Here is a 25047-nt window from a genome sequence, read left to right as displayed (position 1 = left end):
GTTATTCTCCACTCTCTTCTCCCTCAAGCTTCTGGCAACCACTGATTAACTTTCTGTCTTTGTTCACTTGTCTATTCTGAACATTTCATATCAGTGGAATGTGGTCCTGTATGACTTGCTTCTTTCACTTAGCATGATTTCAAGGTTCATCCACAACACAGCCCATGTCGGTGCGTGTGCCTTTTTCATGGCCATGTAATATTCTACTGCGTGTCCATACCACATTGTGTTTCTCCACCCCACTGTTGAGGACAGTGGGTTGTTCCCACCTGATGTCTGTTATGAATAGGACTGATAGGAACAATCGTGTACTAGTTTTTGCCGGATGTGGTTTAGAATCCCAGGTGGGTTTGGTCAACACCTGAAGGCATGTAGGATTGTCGGGAGGAGAGGGTGGGGAGAGGGGAGGGATGTGAGTGCTGCCACACACCCTACTGCGCACAGAACAGCCCCCCAAAATGAAATCCAGCGCCTGGGGTGCATTAGACTGCATTAGGTTGGGGTGGGCTAGTGTTGGCTGAGACGCAGTCTCTCTGCAACATGTTCCGGGGGCAGTTCTGAGCGCCCGAGAGGAGGAGAGGAGGCCGGCCTTCCAGTCCCACCTGGGTGGCTCTGGTGGTTTTGCTCTGTACCCAGCCCCAGTGGATTGGATGTCAGGCCTGATGGATGCCGAGCAGACTGATAGGTGGTGAGCTCGCAAGGTATCCAAGGGAGGCAGCCAGGCCTGAGGAGGAGGAGGTCTCCAGAGGGAGGTCTGGGGCTCCAGGTCGGGTCAATGGACCCTGGGGCAGGGAGGGAGGTCGGGGAGCTCTGGGCCTCCCCACCTGCCGGCCCTGACTCGGGCCAGGCCTGAGCTTCCCCTTCAGGGGACCCGGCCCGCAGGGGGGTTGGGGGGGTGGGGGAAATGGCACCTCGGGGAGGGACAGGACGGGACGCTCGGGCCCGGCACCGCCCGCTGTCAGGCCCGGCCCCGGGGGCGCGGCCGCCCGCCCGCCCGCGCCCCGCGGCTTCCGTGCGCCCCCCGGGGCTCGGGATCACCAGCCGCCGCCGAATGGCGTTGTGGCCGGAGCCCCGTGGACCACCAAGGCCGGCCTCTTCCTCCCAGCCCCGCGCGCCCCGACGCAGGAAGTGGACGGGAGCGAGCGCCCCGGCGCGCGGCGGCGGCCGCCCCGGCTCCTCCCCGGGGCCATGCGGACGCCCCGGCCACCGCCGCCCCGGCCACCGCGCGCCTGAGCCTGCGAGCCGCGCGCCCCGCGCCCCGCGCCCGGCATGATCCGCAGCGTCGGGGCGCCCGGGCGCGGGGACCCCGCGGGGTAAGTCCGGGCGCCCGCGCCCTCGCCGCCCGCTCTCCTCCCGGCGCCTCGGGGCGCGCGGGGACCCCAGGCTCCGCACGCAGCCCACCCCTCGGCTCCGCCTTCCCGCCCTGCCTGGGGTCCCCGTGGGCGCCCTGGGAATGGAGCTAGGGGACCCCTCGAAACTTCAGGTGCCTGAACCCTGGATGGACGGAGGGCTCCCCGCGACCCCCTCCCCGGCGGTCCGGCCTGGGCCTGACGGTGACCCTCGGCTTTGGAGAGGGTCCCGGGCTTGCGCGCGCGCGCGTGGGGATCCCCGGGACCGTAGACGCCGCGGGGCGGGGTGGGGAGAGGTGAGCCCGACGGCCTGGGGACCGGCTTCCAAATGGGGTCCCCGGGTGTAGTCTGGGGACCCCCGCCCCGCCTTGGGCAGGGCAGCGCTGGGGGGGGGGGGCGCAGCCGGAGTTGCGCCTCCCTCCCCCCAGGTTCCGCCCAGCCCCCGGGGCAGCCCGGGGAGATACAGATCTGGGGGGGGGTTCGCCCGGGGTCCCCCAGGATTCCTGGGAAAGCCTCTGCCGCCTTCCCGGGCTGCACAGCTGATAGAGTTTAAAAAGTCCCGGGCCTGTTTTGCGGTAGACGCCCCCGGCTTTTCCTGACCTCACCTCCTGGGGGGCCCGGGAGCCCGGGGTGGGGGGAAGCTCCACCCGGTAAGGCCGGGCGGTTGGCAGAGCTGGCTGGCACGGCCCTGGATTGGGGGCAGCTAGAGGGGACTGTGGGGGGGGGGGGCGGGCCGTGATATAAGAGCACCTCCTTGGCTGCAGCCTTACACCCTCCGGGAGAAACTGGGGTGTCTGATTTCAATCTGCCACACCCTGGGATTGTAGCTGGCTAGGAAGAGGGGGGCGGGGGCGACGCAGGAAGGTGGAGGGGCCGGTGGCTGAGCTCACCTACTTCCCATTTTCCCAGGGATGACCCGGCCTGACCCCTTTGTTTATTCATGACTGGACCAGTTATTTAAGGGGGGGAAGGGGTGCCTCCGGTTACTTACCTATGAACTGCGAACAAGTTGTAAAGCGTTCACTACCTTGGCCTAGAAGGGAAACCCCGAGTAGTCATTATTACCGTTACATTAGCACTTGTGACCTTGGCCTCTGCTTCCACCTGTAACCTGGGGGTACGGGTGCCACCTGCTGTCATGAGGTTGTTTTGGGGACCGCCTGCCCCAAGCAGCTTCGAATTCTGACCCGGCTCCCCGCCTCAGGTGGAATAGAGCTGGGCTAGCAAGGGCTCAGAGAGTATTGGTTTGCATTTCAGGGTAGAGCACCTTTGGGACAGGGAGTTCCTAGACAGCATCTGCCCCAGGCTGGCCAGGAGGAGGGACTCTCCTGAGGACACTGTCTGGGCTGGCGTGCTGCTCACCCTCACCCCGGTGTGGCCGAACCTCTGGCCAGCAGAAGCCTGTGAGACTTGAGTTTCAGCCTGGCTGGTCTGACTTTTGTTTGTGGAGGCCCTGGTTTTCCCTCAGGGGCCCCCTCCCTCTGCACCCTCAAGAAATACAGGACTGAGCTGGTGGCTCACGCCTGTCATCTTAGCTACTCAGGAGGCTGAGATCTGAGGATCACGGTTCAAAGCCAGCTCAGGCAGGAACATTCAAGAGACTCTTATCTCCAATTAGCCACCTAAAACCCAGAAGTGGCAGTGTGGTTCAAGTGGTAGAACGCTAGCCTTGAGCTGAAGAGCTCAGAGACAGCACCCAGGCCCAGAGTTCAAGCCCCACCACCACCACCAACAACAAAAAATCTACAGGGCACTTTGCAGGTGCACCATAGCTCCTGGGCTGTGTGTCTACCCCAGCTCCTGCTGGCCACCAACTGGGTCTGAGTCCTGGGCCAGTATATCCTGGCTCCCCTGGCTAAAGGTCTTCACAAGCAAGCTCTGCTTTGTGTGTGTGTGGGGGGGGGAGGGGTGGTGGTAGTAATGAGGCTTGAACTCAGGACTAGGCAGGTGCTTTACCAGTTGAGCTGCACCCCCTGCCTCTGTCTGCTTCTTGTTCACCTGGCACGCTGGACCCAGACCCTTTATCTTCTGCTGTTCAGAACTCTGCCATTTACTCAAGGTTCATTCATCACCCCACAAATCAAGCCCTGGCCACTAGCATCTCATGTCCCAGGAGAAGGAACAAGTCAGGGCAGGAGGTGAGGAGACGCACAGGGTGTTCTTCTGGTCAGGTGGTCTGAGGGTGACACTCGAGGAGAAGACATTGAGCAGAGGCCGGACGGAAACGGGGACCAGGAGCTATCGTGGCGGGGATGTGGTTAGCTGTGGGCAACGGGACAGCAGATCGGGCTTGGGTGAGTCTCAGCAGGGCCAGCACCCAGCATGGCTTTGTGCAGAGAAATGATAGATTGAAGACAGAAGCAGTGGAGGCAGGGAGACCTGAGGGGGCCCTTTTGGTGCCAGGATGCTGGGGTCGGCAGTGCAGACAGGGTTTGCTGTTGGGTTGAATTGAGATGGAGAGAAAGACGAAGAGAAAGAGGGGAACTTAAGTAAGGCTGACACCACCAAGGGGTGGGCATACCTGAGAATGACATTTCTCAGAGCCCATTAGAGCCATAAGTGGGGGCTGGTGTAGGGGGGGGGCAGCCTAGCAGACAACACGCTTACTCTTGAGGGTTTAAGATTTCCTTTGAGCCAGGCCTCTGTGGCTCATGCCTGTAATCCCAGCTATTCAGGAGATTGAGATCTGAGGATCACTCTTCAAAGTCAGTCTGCACAGGAAAGACTGTTAAGACTCTTTTATCTCCAATTGCCCAGCAAAAAGTCAGAGTGGAAGTGTGGTAGAGCGCCAGTTTTGAGAGAAAGAAAAGCTTAAGGGACAGCACCCAGGCCCCTGAGTTCAAGTCCCAGTAGAGGTGTGCACATGTGTGTGCACTCATGCACACACACACAATTTCATGTGAGAAAGAATTGTATTCTGGACTTCTGTGTACCCAAGAGGTACTTGAGTGTAACCTTGATGCCCTCAGCCACCAAGGCTGTGTGGCAGGGATCTCTTCCTGGTGGTCCCTAGAGCACCAGCTCTGCCCTTCCTGGCCCTAACAGACCCCTGGGGTCCCTTCCCAGCTCAGGTCTGTGCTCCTGGGTGCCAGGAGCCCTGGGGAGTGCAGGCTGGGAGAGCCTGGGCACATTCCCCCCTCACACCCTCCTTGCCTCCCGCCCATTGTAGCCTCCTTTGGTGGCTCCCTGCCCTGGGCCTGGGTCCCAGAAAGCAGCGTGATAAAAGCTTAAAAATGTCCCGGGACCCTTGTGCTCCAGCACAGAAGATGCCGTGAAACCCAGCAAGAATGGTGTGTGCTGGAAATTGAAGGCCAGCCAGGTGCCCATGGCGCACGCCTGTGATCCTAGCTACCCAGGAGGCTGAGATCTGAGGATCGTGGTTCAAAGCTAGCCTGGGAAGGAAAGGCCATAAGACTCTTATCTCCAATAAACCACTCAGAAAACCAGAAGTGGCGCTGTGGCTCAAGTGGTAGAGCACTCGCCTTGAGCTGAAGAGCTGCCCAGGCGCAGAGTTCCATCCCCATGACCAAAGAAAGAAAGAAATTAAAGGACACCACAGCCCTCTATACCATGCCGGCCCTCTCTGCAACTGTTGTTCGCACACCACGCTGGCCACAGAGCCCCAGCCACAGGCCAGAGTGAACAGCAGCCGACGGCTGACCAGTGACTGCAGCTTCTTTCCTTGGCCCTCTCCTCCCCCTATCACGGCCAGTGAGGTGAGTCACCCCTCTCTAGATGGGGACAAATGAGCAGAACAGAGCAGACAGACAGCCATACCTCAGGGAGGGAGGGCCAGAGCACAGGCTTGGAGCTGGTCAGCATAGCGCAAAAGTGGGGTGAGGCCGGGCCAGACTTCTGTGTACCCGAGAGGTACTTGAGTATAACATATACCAGATAATAAGCATTAACGGGGAGACAAAGACTTTGGCCAGGGAGAGATGGATGGAAACGGAGCAGGGCACAAAGAGTGCTCTCCTGGTTATTCTAATGACTTGAGGGGGGCTGTATGCCCAGCAAGAGCCCCAACCTAAGGGAAGTAGCCCTGAGAACCTTCACTTCCTGTTTGCCCTGCTACCTTCCTCTCTTAGATGGTCAGTTTAGAAGGACTGGAGGGGCCATGGCTTATCTGGCCAGCTTTAGAACTTTCTAGAAGTATTGAGATCTAGGAAGTCTCTCTTCTCCGGTCTCCCTGGAGGATCTAAAATGAGGAGGTCCCCATAAGAGTGGAGCTGAAGGTGAAGGGCACAACTTCAACGGATTTTCTGAGCTGCTACTCCGCCCCACCCCTCACCATGACTGTTTTTGGTGACATGGTTCTGGCTGGCTGGCAGACACTGGACGGCCACTCTCTATCTGTGGAGGACTCTCTCAGGTAGCGTAGAGGGGGCCTGGGGCACTCTGGCTGCCTCAGAAAGGGTACCGAATTTAACTTTTCTGTACCCCCAAGAAATGAGATTTTTTTTTTCTTTTTTTTGGTCAGTCATGGGGCTTGAGCTCTGGGCCTGGGCGCTGTCCCTCAGCTCTTCAGCTCAAAGCAAGCACTCTATCACTTGAGCCACAGAACCACTTCCGGTTTTCTGGTGGCTCATTGGAAATAAGAGTCTCAAGGACTTTCCTACCTGGGCTAGCTTTGAACCACCCTCCTGAGTAGCTAAGATTACAAGCATGAGCCACCAGGGCCCAGCTAGAAATGAGGAATTTAAGAGTGTTGTGCTGTGTGTGTGTGTGTGTGTAAAATACTTGAACATCCAAGAGTTGTCAGTTTATCTACGAAAGAAAATAAGACAAATTTACACATGGGTATAGGGTCCTATCTAAAAGGTTGAGGCTGTACTACAGGTGACTGTAACAGAATAGATAGACTATAGCAGCGTTTGAGTTGGGCCTTGAAGGACAAGTGGGGTTTTAGCCACTGAGACTGGCATATGGAGAGGGGAGTTGACCCTGGGTGGGACAGTGGGACAGGTCAAGTGCACAGAGCCCCGAGCAGCCCGGTGTGGGGGTGTTGGCGGGGTGCTGCGTGTGGTGACTTGGCTCTGTGGAAGAGTGTGACTCTTATTTTCCACAGGCCTGCTCCTCCACTTAGTAGCTCAGCCAGCCTGGGCAAGATGCCGCCATTTGAACCTTTTCTTCCCCTTCTGCAAAAGCGAGGACCCCACCTCCGCGGGTGTTGTCATGGTTACATGAGATGATGTTCTTTTTGGATTTGAGGCTGTTGGGGACTGTGACTTGTATGTGTACTGTTGATTTTTCAACATCAATTTTTATTATACACTTCAAAAAGTTCAAATGCAAGCACGAAGCCTATGGCTAACACTTGTAATCCTAGCTCCACCAGAGATTTGAGGATAGCGGTGCAAAACCAGCCCAGGCAGAAAAATACTGGAGACTCTTATCTCCAATGAACCAGCAAAAAGCCAGAAGTACAGTTGTGGCTCAAGTGGTAGAGCACTAGCTTTGAGCATAAAAGCTCAGGGACAGTGCTCAGGCCCTGAGTTCAAGCTTCAGTATCAGAGTCAAGGGGGAAAAAAAAGTCAAAAACCAACAACGAGAAATAGTGAAGTTGAAAACATCAAACACATACTTAGTAGAATCTGTACCCACTAAAAACACACAATTGTCTCCCTTTTTTTGAACGGGGTGTGTGGGGAGAGACAGAGACAGGCAGAAAGAACACACCAATACTGAGTCTTGAATTCAGGGTCTCACACTTTTGCTTAATTTTTTCATTCAAGGTTGGCTTTCCACCGCTTATCCACACCTCCACTGCTGGCTTTCTACTGGTTAATTAGAAATAGAAGTCTTGCAGATTTACCTGCCAGGCTAGCTTTGAACCTTGATCGTCAGGTCTCAGCCTCCTGAGTAGCCAGGATTACTGGCATGAAACACGTGTGCCTGGCCAGTTGTATACTTTAAATCCATGAGTGCATGTTGATTTGAGTTCCTCATTTTACACAGAGGGTTACTACTTCCTGTGCATTGGACATGTGTTACCCCACACACACCCCGTCATGGATCTATGCCCCCCGGATTTTGTGGCTCAACCCATAAGTGCCATTTTAATAGGCAGAATTGGCTTGTACTGACTTGACTTTGTCCCACTTCTATTCTGTGTTAAATGACCCCCCTAAAACCTCTGTGGGTTTGGGTTTAGGGTCCACTTCTGTGGAATTGGTCACCATCCTGGAATCTTTGAGTTTGAGGGTGAAACAGAGCTTGTTGATTAGGACCCTGAATTTTACTTGGGTATAAGTTTTAACCACATATTTCCCAATTTCCTTGCAACTAGATGTGGTCATCTGATTTAAGTTCAGGACAGAGAAGTCTTAGTAAAGGGTGCAGTTTGCTTAGAGGTGCCCTTAAAGTGGGGGGGGGGTGTCTTTCCTCTTTTTTTATTGTCTGAAATGCAGCTGTGATGGCTGGGACTGAGGCAACCATTTGAACACTGACGTAAACCTTGAGAATCAAAACTATGCAGGGCGGGAGTCACACATGTTGAAATATCATTGTCGCTCAGGACTGCTTGCCCCAGAATTTTATATGTGAGAAGAATACATCTTTATCTCATTTAAATCGCTATTTCTTGAGATTTCTGTCACCTGCTTGATCCAGACTAAGAGTCTTGTGTCTTATCCATAACACCAGATTTTTGTGCCAGAAAGAAAATAGAAAGCTACTTTACAGGGCTCCATCCTTCCTCCTTCCCTTTACTAGGGGAGTCAGGGAGGAGGGCGGGGAGAGGGGAGGCAGGTGTACACTCACTAAGGCTCTTCCTGCCTTAAGGACTGCATTGCAAACATTTTTTCCAGGTTGAGTATTTGTGCATTTTAGATTTCACTGGAAGCTTCAGACAGTATATTCTGTCTTGTGCTTCCTTTCACTGGGCTAGACATCGCTCACGGGGCTTTAGGTCCACAGTGCTCTCTTCTAGGGGCCAGTGTTCTGTATCTCCCTCTGATGATATGCCACAGCAGTCCGGCTGGGGCTGGGCCTAGCTCAACAGTCTGTGCCCCTCCGGCTCCTGCAAGCACATGTCCTTGTCACAGCTGAGTCTCTGCAGCTTGGTATTTTTGTGTTGGAGATATCATTTCCAGTAGATCGGAGCAGAGTGCTGGAATATGATATTCATAGGTGTAAGGTGGCTGTCCTGTGCCTTAGAGAAAACTTGCACTACATAAAGCTTCGCCAGTCCTGCGTTGTGCTCGCTCTCACGACACCAGCCACGCATAGTCAGTGCAAGGCCTCTAGACAGAAACACACGGAAAACAGGGCTGCCTACTGAGCCAATGCCCAGAGACTCCCAGGAGCCTAAGCCCTAATAAAGTCTTTACTACAGGTGCGATTGTACCTCTCCACTGCTTGGGCCTCCGAGTCAAGATCGTCTTATCTGGGAGTGTGTGTGTGTGTGTGTGTGTGTGTGTGTGTGTGTGTGTGTGTGTGTGTGTGTGTGTGTGTGTGTGTGTGTGTGTGTGTCTGGATTGTACCTCTCCACTGCTTGGGCCTCGTGTGTGTGTGTGTGTGTGTGTGTGTGTGTGTGTCTGGGTGTGTCTGGGTGTCTGGGCTGCGTCCTGTCCCTCTGGTCTCAGGGCTGTGGTCCTCTCCCTCCTCGGGTGATATCTGAAGGTTGGAAAGGACCATGTCCATGGAGGACAGTGGCCAGCCTTAGTGGCTCATCTTCTGTGATTCTAATGGAACAATTCTTGGGGAGGGGTATTTATGAGTGAATCAAGGCAGATAAAGGACAGGGACTCTTGGAGTTCACAGATAGATCTCTACCAGACACCTTCACTGCTTGTATCCTCTGCACTGACTTCAGACATTTTGCCTTTTTTTTTTTTGATCATGGTGCTTGAACAATGGGCCTGGGCGCAGTCCCTCAGCTCTTCAGCTCAAGGTGAGCGCTCTATCACTTGAGCCACAGCACCACTTCCGGTTTTCAGGTGGTTCATTGGAGATAAAAGTCTCACGGTCTTTCCTGCCTGGGTTGGCTTTGAACTGCAGCTCTCAGATCTCAGCCTCCCGAGTAGCTAGGATTATAAATGTGAGCCACTGACACCCAGCAACCTTTTGCTTCTTGAACTGAGGTCTCCAGGCTCAGTTGACAGGTGAGACACAGCAGGAAACACAAGAGAAGCCCTCAGCAGTGAGTGGCAGAGCCGCAACTCTATCCAGGCCCAGCATGGAGTGTATGCTGCCTCCCCCCAGCCCCTCACCCCTGTGCTGCCCGAGGCTCTGGGCCTGTGGTCTAAGTCCAGTGATGCCTGGCTCAAGGCTGGACTCCTGCTGTCTCTTCCCACCTTAAGAGCCCCACCCAGGAGGGGTGGCCTCACCCTCTCCCCACCTGACTCCCTGTAGACAAGGGAAGAAGTCAAGAAGGGCCCAAGTCTACCCAAGTCTCCTGTGGCATCTGCTAGCAAAGTCCCTGTTCTTGGAGTCAGGAGGGGGCACATTTGAACCTGGGTGAGGCTCTTCCTTACTTGTGTCTCTGAGGTTTCCCTGTCCCAGGGCCTCCCTGCTTCCTCGGAAGTCAATAGCCAGTGTCTTTGCTTGGGCTACTCCAGCCACATGCCTTAGTCCAGGCAGCCTAGGGAGATTCTCTTCTCTACACCCTGGAGGCTGGACGTCTCAGCTCAAGGCCTCATCCTGGTCCTCAGCCCACTGCCTTAGTCCTCATGAGGCAGAAAGTCTGGCAGTGGCCTCCTTTAGAAGGGCACTAACTCCTCACGGGCACACCCTCAAGACCTAATCACCCCTAATCACCATGTGCTAACCCCTTCACTCGGGGTGGGAAGGGTGAGGGTTTACCAGCTCATGCCTGTCAGGAAGGATACACACATTCAGTCTGTGCAGCGAGTGCCTGGCTTCCTCCATCTTCCCACTCAAAATCTCCCCATCTCCCCAGGTGGGCTGGGTGGCATGCGGGCAAAACCACAGGGCGGGCCTGCAGGCCACGGAGGCAGCATGCGCGAGGTGGCCTGGGCCTGAGAGGCACGCGCCCCCTCCCCTCCCGCTCCCCCCCCCCCCCCCCCCCGCTCCAGGACATCACAGACATGCTTGTTCCTGGCAGAGGAAATGTGGTTGCAGCGGCCGCTCGTGGGCTGCAGGCCGGCCCAGCGTCACCCGTGACGAGGATATGAGGTACCGACTGCAGTAGTTTCTGCAAGGTGCTGGTCAGGGCTGGCAGTGTCTTGTGTGAGGGCAGCTACCAAGCATCTGTGTTGCATTCTGAGCCCCTTTTACTTCAGAAATGGGGGTTCACTTGGTCATGAAGTAGGTGGGGGAAAATAGCCTCTCTCTGTTTGTCTCTGTCTCTGTCTTTCTCTTTCTCTCTGGCCAGTCCTGGGGCTTGAACTCAGGGCCTAGGTCCTGTCACTGAGCTCCTTTTGCTCAAGGCTAGCACTCTACCACTTGAGCCACAGCTCCACTTCTGGCTTTTTTTGGTAGTTAATTAGAGGTAAGAGTCTCAGATGTTCCTGCCCAGGCTGGCTTTGAACCATGATCCTCAGACCTCGGGCTCCTGAGTAGAAAGACTGGCATGAGCCACCAGTGCCCAGCCCCTTTCACTTGTTTTACTGCTGAGAAAACTGAGGCCCAGAGACAGATGGAGATTTTTCCCAGGTCACACAGCAAGCCCATGGCACAGGCTAGAATAAACCCTGACTGGCTCAGCTCCAGATATCTTCCTGCTGACCCAACCTTTCCAGTTGATCACCACTAAGACTGGAAAGGCCAGTCATAGTGCGGTCAGTTACTGAGTGAGGACAAGAAGCTCCTTGTCCATTTGTGGGGTGGTGGTGGGCTGTGTGGGGTGCCAAGTGGTCTGGGGCCCCAGGCAGAGGGGCAGCCAGTAGGCCTCAGCCTCCTTGCTCCTCTCTCTCCAGTGGGATCCCTGAGAGAAGGAAGGACAGGGCTGGGGTCATTGGAAGCCTAGGGCTTGATGAGAGCAGGACCGACAGACACCAGGATGGACAGACACTAGGACAGATGGCCTAGGACTGGAATTTCATTTCCTCCAAGAACACTAAGACGGGAGCTATGACTCGTGGTAATAACACTGCACGCGTGTAGTTTTCCTCTTAAAATTCCTTTTTTTCTTTTCTTTGCATTGAAAAACCAAGTTTGCAAGCAGTTCCTGAATTCACACATACTCCAGAAAGATTGAAACCATAGAAAAGTCTAGATCTGCATTTGTCCAATGCAGTAGCCACTAGCCACACGTAGCCACTTAACAAATTCAATGAAATTAACTGGGATGAATGCATTTCCAGTAACCACATTGTTACAAGTGCTCCAGAGATACACGTGACTGGTAAATGGTGACTACATTGGATGGTACAGATCTAGAATATTCCATGACAACACGGCTAGACTATGAACTTATGAAAACCTATTGCCAGCCAAAAGTAAATTTAGGAATCAGTCTGTTCCCTTTGCAACTGTTTTATGTATTGACACGAGCATGATATCCATAGAGACAACATTCCTGAGTTTATATAACCTCCATGTTTACAGTTCCTTCAGATCTGCCCAGTTCTTGGCTCTGTGGATACCAGATAGGATATGAGTAAGAGTGTGGATATGAGAATTGTTCCCTGACTGTGTTAGTCAGCTTTCCATGGCTATGGCAAAACACCTGAGGTAATCAACTTAAAGAAAGAAAGGTTTATTTTTGTTCCAGAGATCTCAGTGCATGGTCACTGGGCTCCATGGTCCCTAGGCCTGTGCGGATCCTGAGCTCACATCCTAGTGGGAGCATGTGGTAGAACAGGTAGCAGAAGTGGTGGGCAGGCAGCAGAGGGAGAAGAGCTGGCTTTATATAATGGAGTGCCTTCTCTGAAAACTGCTAAGCTGTGAATCTACAAATTGGTTAATTCATGGCTGAGGTCAGAGCCCTTGTGGTCCAGTCACTTTGCAAAGGGGCTGCCTTTTAATATTGTGCATCAGGACTGGGGCTGAGGAAGGGGCATTTCCTATCTCAGAAGTAACATAGAGACACACAGGCGGGGTAGGAGCCCCTTCTCTGCTCCTACAGGTTTGTTCTGCCCCCTGCCTTAAGTCAAGACAGCCTATCTGCAACTGTGTCATCTAGCCTATAAAGGAGCGGCTCTGCTTTATGCTGCCTCTACCATTTGCGCCACAGCTCCACTTCCAGCATTTTGCTGGTTAATTGGAAATTAGAGTCTTATGGACTTTCCTGCCTAGGCTGGCTTTCAAACCTCAGTCCTCAGATCTCAGCCTCCTGAGAAGCTAGGGTTACAGGTGTAAGCTACTGGCACCCAGCTCCACAGTTTGTTTTAGATGATCACAAATAATTCTTTTCTTTTCTTTTTTTTGTCTAACAAGGCAGCACAGGCCATACAATGCTGTGCTTTTGTACCTAATCACTTATCTTGGAGAGTTTCCACAGCAGCATAAAGAAAATCCTCATTGTTTTCAGTTGCCCTGTATTGTTTACTTAGCTAGTCCCTCCTTCGTGGATGGTGCTTTTAGGTTGTTTCCAGTCATTGCTCCACTTCAGACAATGCTCCAGTGAGCCCCAGTGAGTCCAGGTGCCCGTGGGTCTTTCTGTACTCTTCTGTACTCTCTTCTGTGTCTGGAAGGATGCTTCCACAGCTGCTGGGTCAGAATGCATGTGCATGTGCAGGTGTATTCCCAATTGCTAAGTAGCCCTTGATGAAGGCTGTATTCACTGATGTGCCTGCCCACCTTATCAGAGAGTGTTTTAGGGAGCATTTTTCATGGCTGTGTATTATTTCAGAGTCTGCAGGAGTGGAACGGCTAAAATTGCCTTCTTCGTAGGACCAAAGTTGCCTGTGGTACTAATATTTCCTTACCTACACCATTGTTAAGTATTTTCCTCTTCAACCACTATTCCGTGGCCTGAGCACACAGAGCCAAGTCCTCCTGACCCTGAAACAGAATCTGAGAGGGAAGGGGCTGAGCATGGGGGAAGGATGTCCTTCGCCATTCCTGTCCAGTGTTCCACAACCGCGAGTCTCATCGCAGTGGACATCTTTGTCCACTGAGCTTTGTTTGCCTTCAAGGATAACTCTTCAGAGTAGGTTCAAGAAGGTAAAGGGCCTACCATGGTAGTCTTAGCCAAACAGAAGAGCAGCAGTCTGCCACCAGGCATTCAGAGAGCCCCTCTCTGCTACATGCAATAAATCCTTCTTGGCCTTTCAATTTCCAGTCATTGCTCTTATTCCTTGAATGGCAGTATAGACACATGATCTGAACTCAGAAGGCAGAAAAGGCTTCAGGGAGACGCTCCCCCACCCATCACCAGCCTTCCTGCCCCTCCAGGTGGTACTTGGCCCCGTTCTCTCTGTCCTTGGATCAGCTCATCCCAATGTGCATGTGTAACACCATGCACAGGAGCAAAGAGGTTAGCGGGTCAGGCCTAGTCAGATCTAGTTTGGGCGGCAAGCGGCTGGAATCCATGAGGCAGAGAAGGTTCTAGAAGGAGGTGGTAGAGCTCAGCTCAGGCTGCCAGGAGGCTGAGAGGAGAACCGCAGGTGAAGGCAGAGCAGCTGGGGATAGAAGCTGTGAACCACTGGGCATCTGAGGACTGAGTCAAAGGGCAGACCTGGCCAAGGGCAGGCAGACACAGAAGGCCCTCCGCACTGAAGCTGGTTCTATGGGGGCCATGTGGTGCCCAGTGTGGGCAGGGAAGGCCTGGAAGGGACCAGCAGGAAGGCAGTGATGAGAACCAGGTAGTGCCAGACACACCTAGAGGGGCAGGGACCTGCAGCATGCAGAAACGGAAAGCTTGAAGACCTTTGCCCTGCCAGACCCCTTGATGTGGGCTGCGAGGCAAGGCAGCCTGACCTGCTCTCAGCACTTCCGGGGGCCGGAAGACTAACTTCCCCTCTGACAGCCTGTGGGTAGGCCTGGGAGCTGGCCCGGGCTCTTGGGCTCAGCCACAGGGTGTCAGGGGCCCCACATCATCATACAAGGCCTGGTCATTTTCTGGGTGAGGAGAAACCTAGGAAAGCTCCTCAGAGCAGAGTTTCCCGACACTGTGTTTGGCCAGAACCTTGTGCAGTTCTTCCCCGGGAACCTGGCCGCAAGCATTTGTTGAGTGTTTGTGAGAGACACTTCTGAAAACTGGCTCCTTCTCTTCCATCATCATGATGCCCGTGATCAGCCTAGAGCCGTGGGCCTTTAGGCACCAAAGCCTGGGCCAGGGGTAGCCAAGGCAGCAGTGGAGGCCCAGCTTTACACACTCAGGAAAAAGATCTGGCAAGAGAAAGCTATGAAAATCTAGCATGGTTGCCTGCCTTCTCTCACCTATCTGCTGGGCAGGGTCAGCCTGGCTAGGAAAGAAAAGCTGTCAGGTGGCCCCCAGCCAAGGGTCAGCTGAGCCACAGACCCATGGAATTCACAGTGCTGGAAGGAACCCCAGTCCTTGGCCTGTTCCTTGGCCCAGTAGGCATGTAACGTGTCTGTTCCTCTTCTATATGGAGCCCTAACATCCCTAGTAGATCCCTGTACTCTCTCTTCAGCCTTCAGCATTCACAGTTCAAACAGTTGCTACCAGGCAGCTGGAGTTCACGTGGAAGTTCAGCCTACTGGCCATTCCAGGTTTAGTCCAACATTTCCTTTCTCCTGAAGAGACCACTGAGCCTGGAACCAGTCCATGGTCTGAGCAAGCTCAATGCCTGTCCCTTATGTCCCGGGGAGTCTTAGCGCCTGTTACAGTGCTGCTCACCCCCTAAGCCCTTGCTAGCTCCCCCATTTCCACAAGTGTGCTCCTGCCCTCAGAACTCTAATTTCCCACAGTTTCTGAGAAGCTACAGAAAAACCAATGCCATCTTAGGTCTTATTAATAGGAGTAGAGTAACTAGATGGAGGAAGGTGATAGTTACAATTCTAGGGGATTGATTCTTTCCCTGTATGACTGTATACATCAGAGGTGCACAGACAGACAGATAATCAGAATACTTTTAAAGTATTATGAGGAGGCTCAAAAATACTTCATAATGAATGGCCCCCGATGGTTGATTAGGCCAACAAGACTTGAAGACTTTGTCTTCAATACATGGTGCTTAGACAGCTTCACACTCATGTGCAGAGAATAAGATTGGACTCCTATCTCACACCATACATAAAAATGCACTCAAAATGGCCCACACACAGACCTGAATGGAAGAGCTAAAACTACAAAACCCTTAGAAGAAAGCTGGAGTTTTTGTCACCTCAGATTAGAGGTTGAGGAGTAGGAGTGTAAGTTTGAGGTCATGATGAGTTACACAGTGAGAACTTTTCTTTTAAAATGAGTCAGGTAGGGTGCTGATCACTCCTGCCAGCTTCTCTCCTCACGAGGCTGAGGATGACGATTCAAAGCAGCCTGGGCAGGAAAGTCGGAGACTCTTTTCACTGATTAACCACTAAAAGAAATCCACAAGTAGAGCTGTGACTCAGGTAGTATGCTCAAGCACCAGCATTAAGCAAAAAAACAAGAAACAGGGTGAGGCACTGAGTTCAAGCTCCAGTGCCAACACTAATTAACTGTCTAAATAGCCAATTACAAAAATCACACAGGTTGGAAATGTGGCTTCGGGGTAGAGTGCTTGCCTAGCATGCATGAAGCCCTAGGTTTGATTCCTCAGGACTACATAAACAGAAAGAGCAGGAAGAGACGCTGTGGCTCATGTAGTAGAGTGCTAGCCTTGAGCAAAAAGCAGCCCAGGGACAGTGCCCAGGCCCTGAGTTCAAGCCCCAAGAGTAAATAAAAAAAATAGACAAGATCTATAAACAGTGAAGAACCACAATTTTGGCCATATAATGCACAGGTGATTGACTGATCTCAACTACCGCATGGGACATGCAAATGAAATCCATAGGAGACCCTTCCGCACCATCATGACTGTAACCAACAAGACAGACAGACAGTAACAGTGTTGGAGAGGTGGTGGGGAAACCAGAGCTCCGGTGGCCTGCTGGTGAGAAGGCCAGTGCCCACAGTCACCTTGGGAAACAGGGAGGCAGCTCCTCAGAATGCCCCCCATAAAGCTCCCTTATGACCATGAAGTTCCACTCCTACGTATCCGCTGGAGAGAATGGAAAACAAGCATTCCATACAGGAACTTGCATGTGAATATTAGCAGTGTTATTGGTAATGTCCCACAAGTGGAAACACAAATATTTACCAACTATTGGATGAATAGGTCAAATGTGGCATGTCTATACACTGGACTGTTATTTATGGGTTAAGAGAAGTGAAACACTGATACATTCTATTAGCTGCTGCAACATAGATGACACTTGGAAACATTATGTCAAGTGAAAAGAAACACAAAAGGACACATATTTCTGCTGGGCATGGTGATTACACATTCATATTCCCAATACTTGGGAGGCTGAAACAGAAGGATCTTGAGTTTGAAGTCAACCTGGGCTACACTGTCTTGGTTTGTTTGTTTGTTTTTAAGGTTTAAAGCTCATATCTTGTATGCTTCTATTTATAGGGAATATCCAGAATAGGCAAAATCTATAAAGATAATGAGCACATTAGTAGGGCCAGAGTGTGGGGTCACTGGTCACAGGGAATGACTAAGGAATTTTATTTTGGGGGTGTTCTAAAACTGTTGATTGCCGGGATGGTTATGCAACTATGTTTATACTAAAAGCCGTTATATGAGATTCTTCCAGGTGTTATTAAAAAAGGAAAATCCTAGCTATTCAGTAGGCTGAGATCTGAGAACAGTGATTTGAAACCAGGCTGGACAGGAAAGTCCATGAGACTCCAGTAAACTACCAAAAAAGCCAGAAGGATAGCTGTAGTTCAAGTGGTAGAGCACTTGCTTTGAGCAATAAAAGTTCAGGGCAGTACCCAGGCCCTGAGTTCAAGCCCCAGAACTGGCAGAAAGAAAGAGAGAAAGGAAGGAAAAAAGGAAGGAAGGAAGGAAGGAAAGAAAGAAAGAAAGAAAAGAGGAAATAAAAGAAATTTCTGATACATGAATGTAAACTCCTAGCTCAGAGGGCATGGGGGAGGGGAAGCAGCTGGTAAAGTTGACCTCTGGGTGGCTTTGTGGGAAAGTGGATGATGTCTGAGCCCCATAGCTGGGAGAGGTGCTTGGTAGGGGGAGGAGCCTGTCCCTGAAGCTCTGTGAAGTGTAGAAAAAGCAAAAGGAAACAGAGGAAAAGGGGTGGGGGTGGGGGCAGGGGGAGGAAACGGGGACAGATTTCAGTTAGACAGAAATTGAGAAGTGCTTGCTTCCTGGATCAGGGATGAGGTTGCCCCGTGTGGCAGGGAGCTTCCATCCTTGGAGGACTTCAGACAGATAGGACTACTTGCTAGTGATGGTCAGCAGGGACTCGAGTTCTAAGGGAGCATCTGAGAGCCAGGGCAGCTGACATGCAGGGCTGGGCTTCAGCAGGCTGTATCTCAGAGGCCTGGCCTACGGTATCCAGAAGCTTTGCAAGTAAATCATTCAGCCAATGGCAGCTGGACATCAGCGAGGGAGACTTTGCACCATGCAAACCACACACTAAACAACAGGCTTTGGAGTATGGTTGATTGATTGTGCGGGCCTGCCTCCAGGTCCGCCCTCAAACCTACTCTGGTCCACCTCCCGCCCCAATGGGGGTTCCATCAGCCTTCACAGCCTCATGTACCACCTTCCTCTCTTTGAGTAGGCCAACTTTTTCCTTCCTTCCTCCCTCTCTTCCTTCCTTCTCTCTTCCCTTCCTTTATTCTTCCTCTTTCTTTTCCTTCCTCCTTCCTTTCCTTCCTCTCTCCCTTCCTCCCTCCTTTTCTTCCTCTTTCCCTTCCTCCCTTCCTGTTTCCTCATTTCCTCCCTCCCTCCCTTTCTCCCTTCTTTCCTCCTTCCCTCCCTCCCATGCTTTGCTGCTGAGAAAAGCCCTAGAGCACCTGCCCCCGTGCTGCACCTGTGGATCCAGCAAGGACAGCTGGGTACATGGACAGCTGGGAATGAGAGGGCTGCCCGGGCCATCGGCACTCACTGCTCAGGTCATGCCTAGCCTGCCATGCAAGGGCTTCTTGCTCTGGAGCTGTGGAAAACTCCTGAAGCTGGTTACTTTGCTTACACAGCACTGTTGGTGACTAGGCATCAATGCCAAGGCCCTGCCTTGGCAGAGCCCTCAGCAGAGCCGGAGCTTGGCCCCGGAGAGGCAGGATCTGGAGAATGGATAGCAGGCCCTGTGCCTGGTAGCCTAGCTCATAGGAGGAGCTGGCATAGCAGGCCTGGTTGACAGCAATAATCACAGCTGGAAAAACAAGTGTGGCACAGTTGGCTGCAATTCCTCGCTTCTGGCTGCTCCCGGCCATCCTTGGCGGCATCTTAAGGCAGATACCTTGCTCTGTTGTCTTTCCTTAGTCTTCCAGGGCAGGTGCCTTGGAGCTGGTTTCTGGAAGCTCTGCCACTTCTTCAACCTAATTGAAGATCCAGACCAGCCCCAGCCTCAGCTGCTCCTCTTTCATCTAGACCTTGCTTGGAGGCCAGGGGCTGCAACTTTTTTTCTTTTGGCCATGGGGCTTGAACTCAGGGCCTGGGTGCTGTCCCTGAGCTCTTTTGCTCAAGACAAGCGCTCTACCACTTTGAGCCACAGTGCCACTTCCAGTTTTCTGGTGGTGAATTGGAGATAAGTCTCATGAACTTTCCTGCTGGGATGATTTTGAACTTTGATCCTTAGATCTCAGCCTCCAAAATAGCTTGGATTACAGGCATGAGCTACCAGCACCAGGTTGGGCTGCAGCTTTTGACTTCTTACAGATTCCTCCTGGTCCTAAGAGCCACCACTTTGTCATGTAGCAGGTGCTGGCCATTCCTGGAAAGCACAGTGTGGAGGCTCATCCCTGCCAGGTGTCTGGGGTGACCTCAGTCTTAGCTGGTGTCTTTTTGTGGCCACCAGCTGGGTTCAAGGCATGCATGGGGGAGGGAGTGGGGGGATGGCCTCCTGCTGGTTGGTACACTGCCAAGAAAATTGGCTTTTCTTGGTGATTGTGTCTATGTTCATGCCAGTCTACATGTTTCCTGTGTACTTGAACTTAAGATGTTATCTTGACACAAGCAGACCACAGATATGTGCCTGAGTCACACCTAACATCAAAGTTTGTAGCAGAAAGAGAACTTCAACTGGGGAAGTAGAGGAATAGAAAAACATTGGCTAACATTTACTGCATTGCATATTCTAAGTCCTTAACAGACACTGTGCTCATTTTTCACAGTTAGCCTATTAAGCAAAGACATATATACACAAATGGTTAAACCAGAGCCGAGAGCAGGGATCACACTGGCTAGAAGCAAACCTAGGGGCTCTGAGAACAGCAGGCAGGCTCCATCTGCATGGACCTTTAGGGACAGCTCCATGGGAGTTCTGAGGGTGGCCTCTTCTCACCAACCTGTGGTATCATCAGTCTTTTTAATTTTAGCTATTTTTGTGGCTGTATTGGTTGCTGTATTGTGGTTTAAATTTGCATGTCTCTAAAGAACGTGAATTTTGAGTCCTTAACCCACTTATTAGCCCATTTGTAAGTCTTCTTTTTTTTTTTTGGGTCCGGTCGTGGGGCCTGAACTCTGGGCCTGGGCGCTGTCCCTCAGCTCTTCAGCTCAAGGCTAGCACTCTACCACTTGAGCCACAGCGCCACTTCCGGCTTTTTTCATTTTGCTTATGTGGTGCTGAGGAATCGAACCCAGGGCCTCAGGCATGCAAGGCAAGCGCTCTGCCACTGAGCCACCTTGCCAGCCCCATTTGTAAGTCTTCTTTGCAGAATCTGTTCCAATCATTTGTCCTCACCCTTTTTAAAAAAAAAATGATTTACTTGTCTTCTGTTAAATAGTTTTTTTTTTCTAGAGGAAGGATAGTTTTATTATCTCCATGTATGGGAAAATTAACATTGCTAAATAGATATTTTTGTATTTTCCCCCAGCCCAATACACAGAAGTCTGAAAAGATGGTGCATTCTAATTGATATCTTCCTTTATGCTATTGCTTTTCATGTTTGGTCTAATACTTTTGCCTACTGTTTGGAGAGGATCTTGGGGGAAGAACCAGCCCCTCCCCCCAGTCTGCAAGTGACAGGGTAGAATGAGGGGAGGGGAAGTGCAGAGTTTGTTAGAGGTGATGGACAGAGGAGCCATGGAAATGGGGGCTTATAAAGAGAATGCCTTAAATATCAGGAAACTGATCTGGATTTTTCAGGCAGTGGGAGCCATGGAGATTTCTAGAACAAGAAAGGGACACGATCACAAACAAGTACAATAACACAGTCTGGGGGAGTGACTCACACTGGAGCCTGGCAGTTTCCATTGGTCATGCTGAGTAGCAGCACCTGGTATCTCACCAAGCTGTGGGGGAGAGGGCGTGGCTTCACTTTTGGGATCCTCAAAGACCCAGCAAGCACCCCAGGTTTCCTAGGCTCAGGAAGCCCAAGGTCTGCTGTAGGGGCCAGTGAGCAAGCCAGAGGCCCAGCCCTTTCTGGGTTCTGAGGAAGTTGCTTGAATACAGAAACTTAAGAGCCAACTTTCCACTGGTTCCTGAGACTGCTGGGCCGGCCTCTTCCCCTCTAGTCTTAGCCCCTCTCACCCCCCCCCTCCCCCCCCCCCCCCCCCCCCCGTGGAGTCACTCAAGGTCTGGGAGATTGCCCTTCCTTCTGCCAGGACGTCCTCCCCCAGATACCTCTATCCAGATGTCTAGTTCACTAAACTCACCTTCTAGGGGGAGGCTTTCCCCACTTCCCTGGTCCTTCTTTTTCCCTCGGCAGTACCTCTCTCGCGGAATGGAAATGTCATGAAGGTTTTTGGGAGGGAGTGGTCTCCTCTTTTCCTTCATTTCATTTCATTGTGTTCATGCCTGGAAGCTACACCTGTAGGTCCTGGGAAGCTGGTTGTGGCAGGAGTGACTCAGGTGAACTCCCTCATCGCCCCCCGCCCCTCAGATTCTACAGGAGAAACCTGGGAAGAGTGCAGGGCCTACCAAGGACTACTCAGCAGATGATAGAATCTTCTCATCCCTATCCCCCTCCCCCTCCACACACACACACACACACATACACACACACACACACACACACACACACACACACACACACACACACACACACACACACACACACACACACACACACACACACACACACACACACACACACACACACACACACACACACCATCATATTGATGAAGAAGCCAAGGCCCTGAGAGGATCAGACTTGTTAGTAACTGAGAAAATGGCGCAGGCTAGCTGGAACAGGATCTTGCCTAGCCTCTGGGGAAGGCCTAGAGCAGAGCCAGGATGTTGATTGAAAGGCGCTTTGTGCCCTCCACATTGCCGTGTTTCCAGGTGGGGCTGGAGGAGCCTAATGGCCCCAGGATGCCTCTTTGCTGGGTAATTCTGGTCTTCCTCTTTTCCATTGCCTTCCCAGAGGAAGTGCTGGGACTGGAGAGCCAGGTCAGTGCCAGCTGGGCCACCCCCGTCTTGACCTCCAGATGATACTTGGCCAGTCCACAGTCCTGGACAAGCAGGCATGCCCACTCTGCCCTCTGACTCCCGCCATTTCCTGGGACCCCCTATTTTCCTAGTGCTCCAGCTCTTGCTTCTGCATGGAGCCCAGGCTGTGGACGCCAGTGCTGAGTGACACACCTACTGCGGCCACAGGCTGTATGTGGAGACCTCCTCACACCCCCTGCACACAAGCTCACACTCTTCTTCACAAGTCCTTCCCACCTCCACCCCCATGCCTTCCTGTCAGGCCCCTGCAAAACAGCCTCTTAATAGGACACAGCTGGACCTGTTGACCCAGCACTTCCGGGCCCCTCCCTCCCCTGCGGGAAGTGTGGTCTCCTCAGTCTGGATTTCTGGGTCCTATCACCCATCCATTGTCCTGTGTTCTTCAACTGGGCTCATCCAGGCTCCATTGTCCCTTCCCTACCTTCAAGCTGGTCCTTACAACAAATGCCTTGAATGCTTCTAGAAGGGGTGTCACCCCTGGGCAACGTCACAGAGACTCTTAACACACAGGGGCACTGTTCTTCCTTCCTGGGTTTGTTGGTGCCAGCTCTGTGTGATTAGGTTTTCCAGCCTGCAGGTTCAGGGAGAGACTTGGTTCCACGGGGAGAATGAGTGCAAACAACTCATAGCCCATCCTAGGATCCGAGGGCCCAAGAGGTCTCCTTCCCAGCTCTGTGTAGGGAGGGGGTCTTGTGGGAGGGGGTGTCTTGGTTCCCCAGTCCAAATCTCTTAAACCAGCACAGGGAGGGACAATAGGAAGTAGTTTAGTTTTGCTGTTTATTGAGTCTAGAATCCTCTTCCTCTCCCCACTCTGACATGGTAACACATCCTAGGGGTGAGAGTACAGACTGTTGTATTGGGAGGAATACAAAGGAACCTTCTGGAAATCTTCCATGCCATCATTGTCCATAGTCTTTGACCATAGTCGTATAATGCAAACCACATAGTAATTTAGAATTTTCTAATGCCCACATTAAAATTGATTTTAATAAGTTGTACTTAATCGTACCTAAGATAATATTTCAACATATAAATATAATATATAATTAACTATTTTGTTATTGTATATATATGTAATGTATTATGCATGTATTATATATAATAGAAAAAAATTATTCCTTTCTGTACAGACCATCTGTGTTTAAGAGCCAATAGCTGCAGCATGGGCAGCACAGGTCTCTTAGTCTGGGTGGTAGATATGGGAGTACAGACTTGTAAAGATGTGGTCAGGGTGCATTTCACTGCCTGACAGTTAAGAATTTTGGAAGGGTTTTTGTTGTAATTGCTGTTGATGGTGGTGGGTGGGGTTTTTTGTGTGTGTGTGTCCTTACTGAGGCTTGAACTCAGGGCCTGGGCCCAGTCTCTGACTTTTTTGCTCAAGGTTAGGACTCTACCATTTGAGCTACAGCTCCATTTTTATTTTATTTTTTTGCAGGAAGGGAGTTAATAGGAGTCTCAAAGAACTGGCCGGGCCAGCTTCAAACTGAGATCCTCAGTGCTCAGTTTCCTGAGTAGCTAGGATTACAAGTGTGAGCCACCGGCACTTAATTGGCACTTGGCCAATTAAGAAGTTTTAAAAGTGTTCTTCTTAGCCAGGCACCTGTGGCTCATACTTTTAATCCTAGCTACTTGGAGACTGAGATCTGAAAATTGAGATTCAAAGGCAAGCCTGGGAAAGAAAGTCTGTGAGACTCTTATCTCGAATTAACCAACCCCACCCAAGAAAAGCTGGAAGTGGAGGTGTGGCTCAGGTGGTAGAGCACCATTTTTGAACAAGACAGCTTCATGGACAGTTGCTCAGGCCCTGAGTTCAAGCCCCCCATACCAGTACACACACACACACACACACACACACACACACACACACACACATGCCCTTCTTCCAGGCTCTACTCAATGCCACCTGTGCATTCCTGAACTACCCCTGGCACTGCATTCCCAATCTAGTCCTTCTTTATGCTGTTCCATCTGCTTTCTGATGACCACCATAAAACAAGGTATTCGTTCTGTATTCCCTGACCCCCTTGGCTGGGCACACATAGAATAAGTAAGCACAGGGAGCTGAATTTCATCGTTTTGTTGCACCCCCTTATTCAGCCAGTTGCTGGACGAGCTGGTCATTTGATCTTGTTTCTCAGTCCTATTCCAGATGTTGGCAAAGGAGAAGGAGAGGAAAAGAAAGAGGAAGACAGCACGGGGCTCCCTCGGTCATCTACCTTGAAGAGTCCCCGGCCTCACCGAGGTATCAGCATCCTGGAGAAGCTAGTGAAAACCTGTCCCGTGTGGCTGCAGATGAGGCTGAGCCAGGAGGAGGCAGCCAGGATCCTGCAGCGGGAGGCGGCTGGGGTGAGTGCACTCTCCTCCCCTGCAGCTGCCAGGGGCTCCCATGCTCCTCGTAAGGAAGCAGCTGCCTCCACAGCACTAACTGTCTGTTTTCTTTTCCCTCCTCGATCTGCAACTTGGCCACAGTATTTTCCCAGAATCAACAGTGGCAACTGTGGGCCAACTGGTTTCTGCTTGGGGAACAGGGATGGTTTGATAAGGGCTTTCTTGGCATCTAGCACCTAGGAGGTAAGACTGGTCCTGTGAGGAGGCCCATGCCAGCCTGCTCTGGCTTGGAGAGCTGGGTCTGGTGTTGGAGACCACAGAATGTCAGAGCCAACATGGTTTAGACCCACCGATAATACTTAACACAGGTTAGAGGTGGTGTGGTAGACAGAAATGTTTGGGGAATGAATGGTCATTCTTTTATGCAACTACTTAAAGAGAATAAAAGTATAATTTTAAAATGCTTTGGAGTCAGGCTATGGATGCTGGGTTCAAGTCTTCTGAGCCTTATTTTGGTCACATAATGGGGCTTTAACACTCCTCCCAGGAGTGCCTATGCTCCTAGAAAGAGACATGGATGGATAAAGAGATGGGCAGACAGATGATGGATAAGTAAAAGATGGATGGTGATAGAAGGATGGATGGTAGGTGGATGTGTAGATGATAGACAGACAGACAGATCGATGATAGACATAACAAATAGATGGGAAAAAATAGATGATCGATGATAAAACATGAACCAGAGCTCCTCATGTGTTACTTTCATCCCCATACACGTTTTCTTTTATGTTATTCCCTTTCCTAAAGAGCAATTTAATTTGCTTAATTATAAAAGTGGTACATCTATATGTCCATTACCCAAGCTGGACAGAAGTGAATAAGCCTCATAAATGTC

At 51.6% G+C, this 25047-nt stretch overlaps 1 protein-coding gene across 1 annotated transcript in view; it reads left to right on the top strand.

The window, feature by feature from the left end:
• The first annotated feature begins 1243 nt into the window (after window positions 1-1243).
• Rin3 (Ras and Rab interactor 3) overlaps window positions 1244-25047 on the top strand; it is an 88759-nt gene continuing 64955 nt past the window's right edge. Inside the window, exons 1-2 of the mRNA XM_042692727.1 lie at window positions 1244-1313; window positions 23963-24170. Of these exons, the coding sequence (XP_042548661.1) occupies window positions 1270-1313; window positions 23963-24170 (252 nt within the window). The 5' untranslated portion in view covers window positions 1244-1269. The remainder of the gene's footprint in view (window positions 1314-23962; window positions 24171-25047) is intronic.

This window comes from Dipodomys spectabilis, unplaced genomic scaffold (assembly GCF_019054845.1).
Source record: "Dipodomys spectabilis isolate Male_0828 unplaced genomic scaffold, ASM1905484v1 ptg000157l, whole genome shotgun sequence".
Taxonomy (NCBI): Eukaryota; Metazoa; Chordata; class Mammalia; order Rodentia; family Heteromyidae; genus Dipodomys; species Dipodomys spectabilis.
This window is presented reverse-complemented; position numbering and strand designations above follow the sequence as displayed.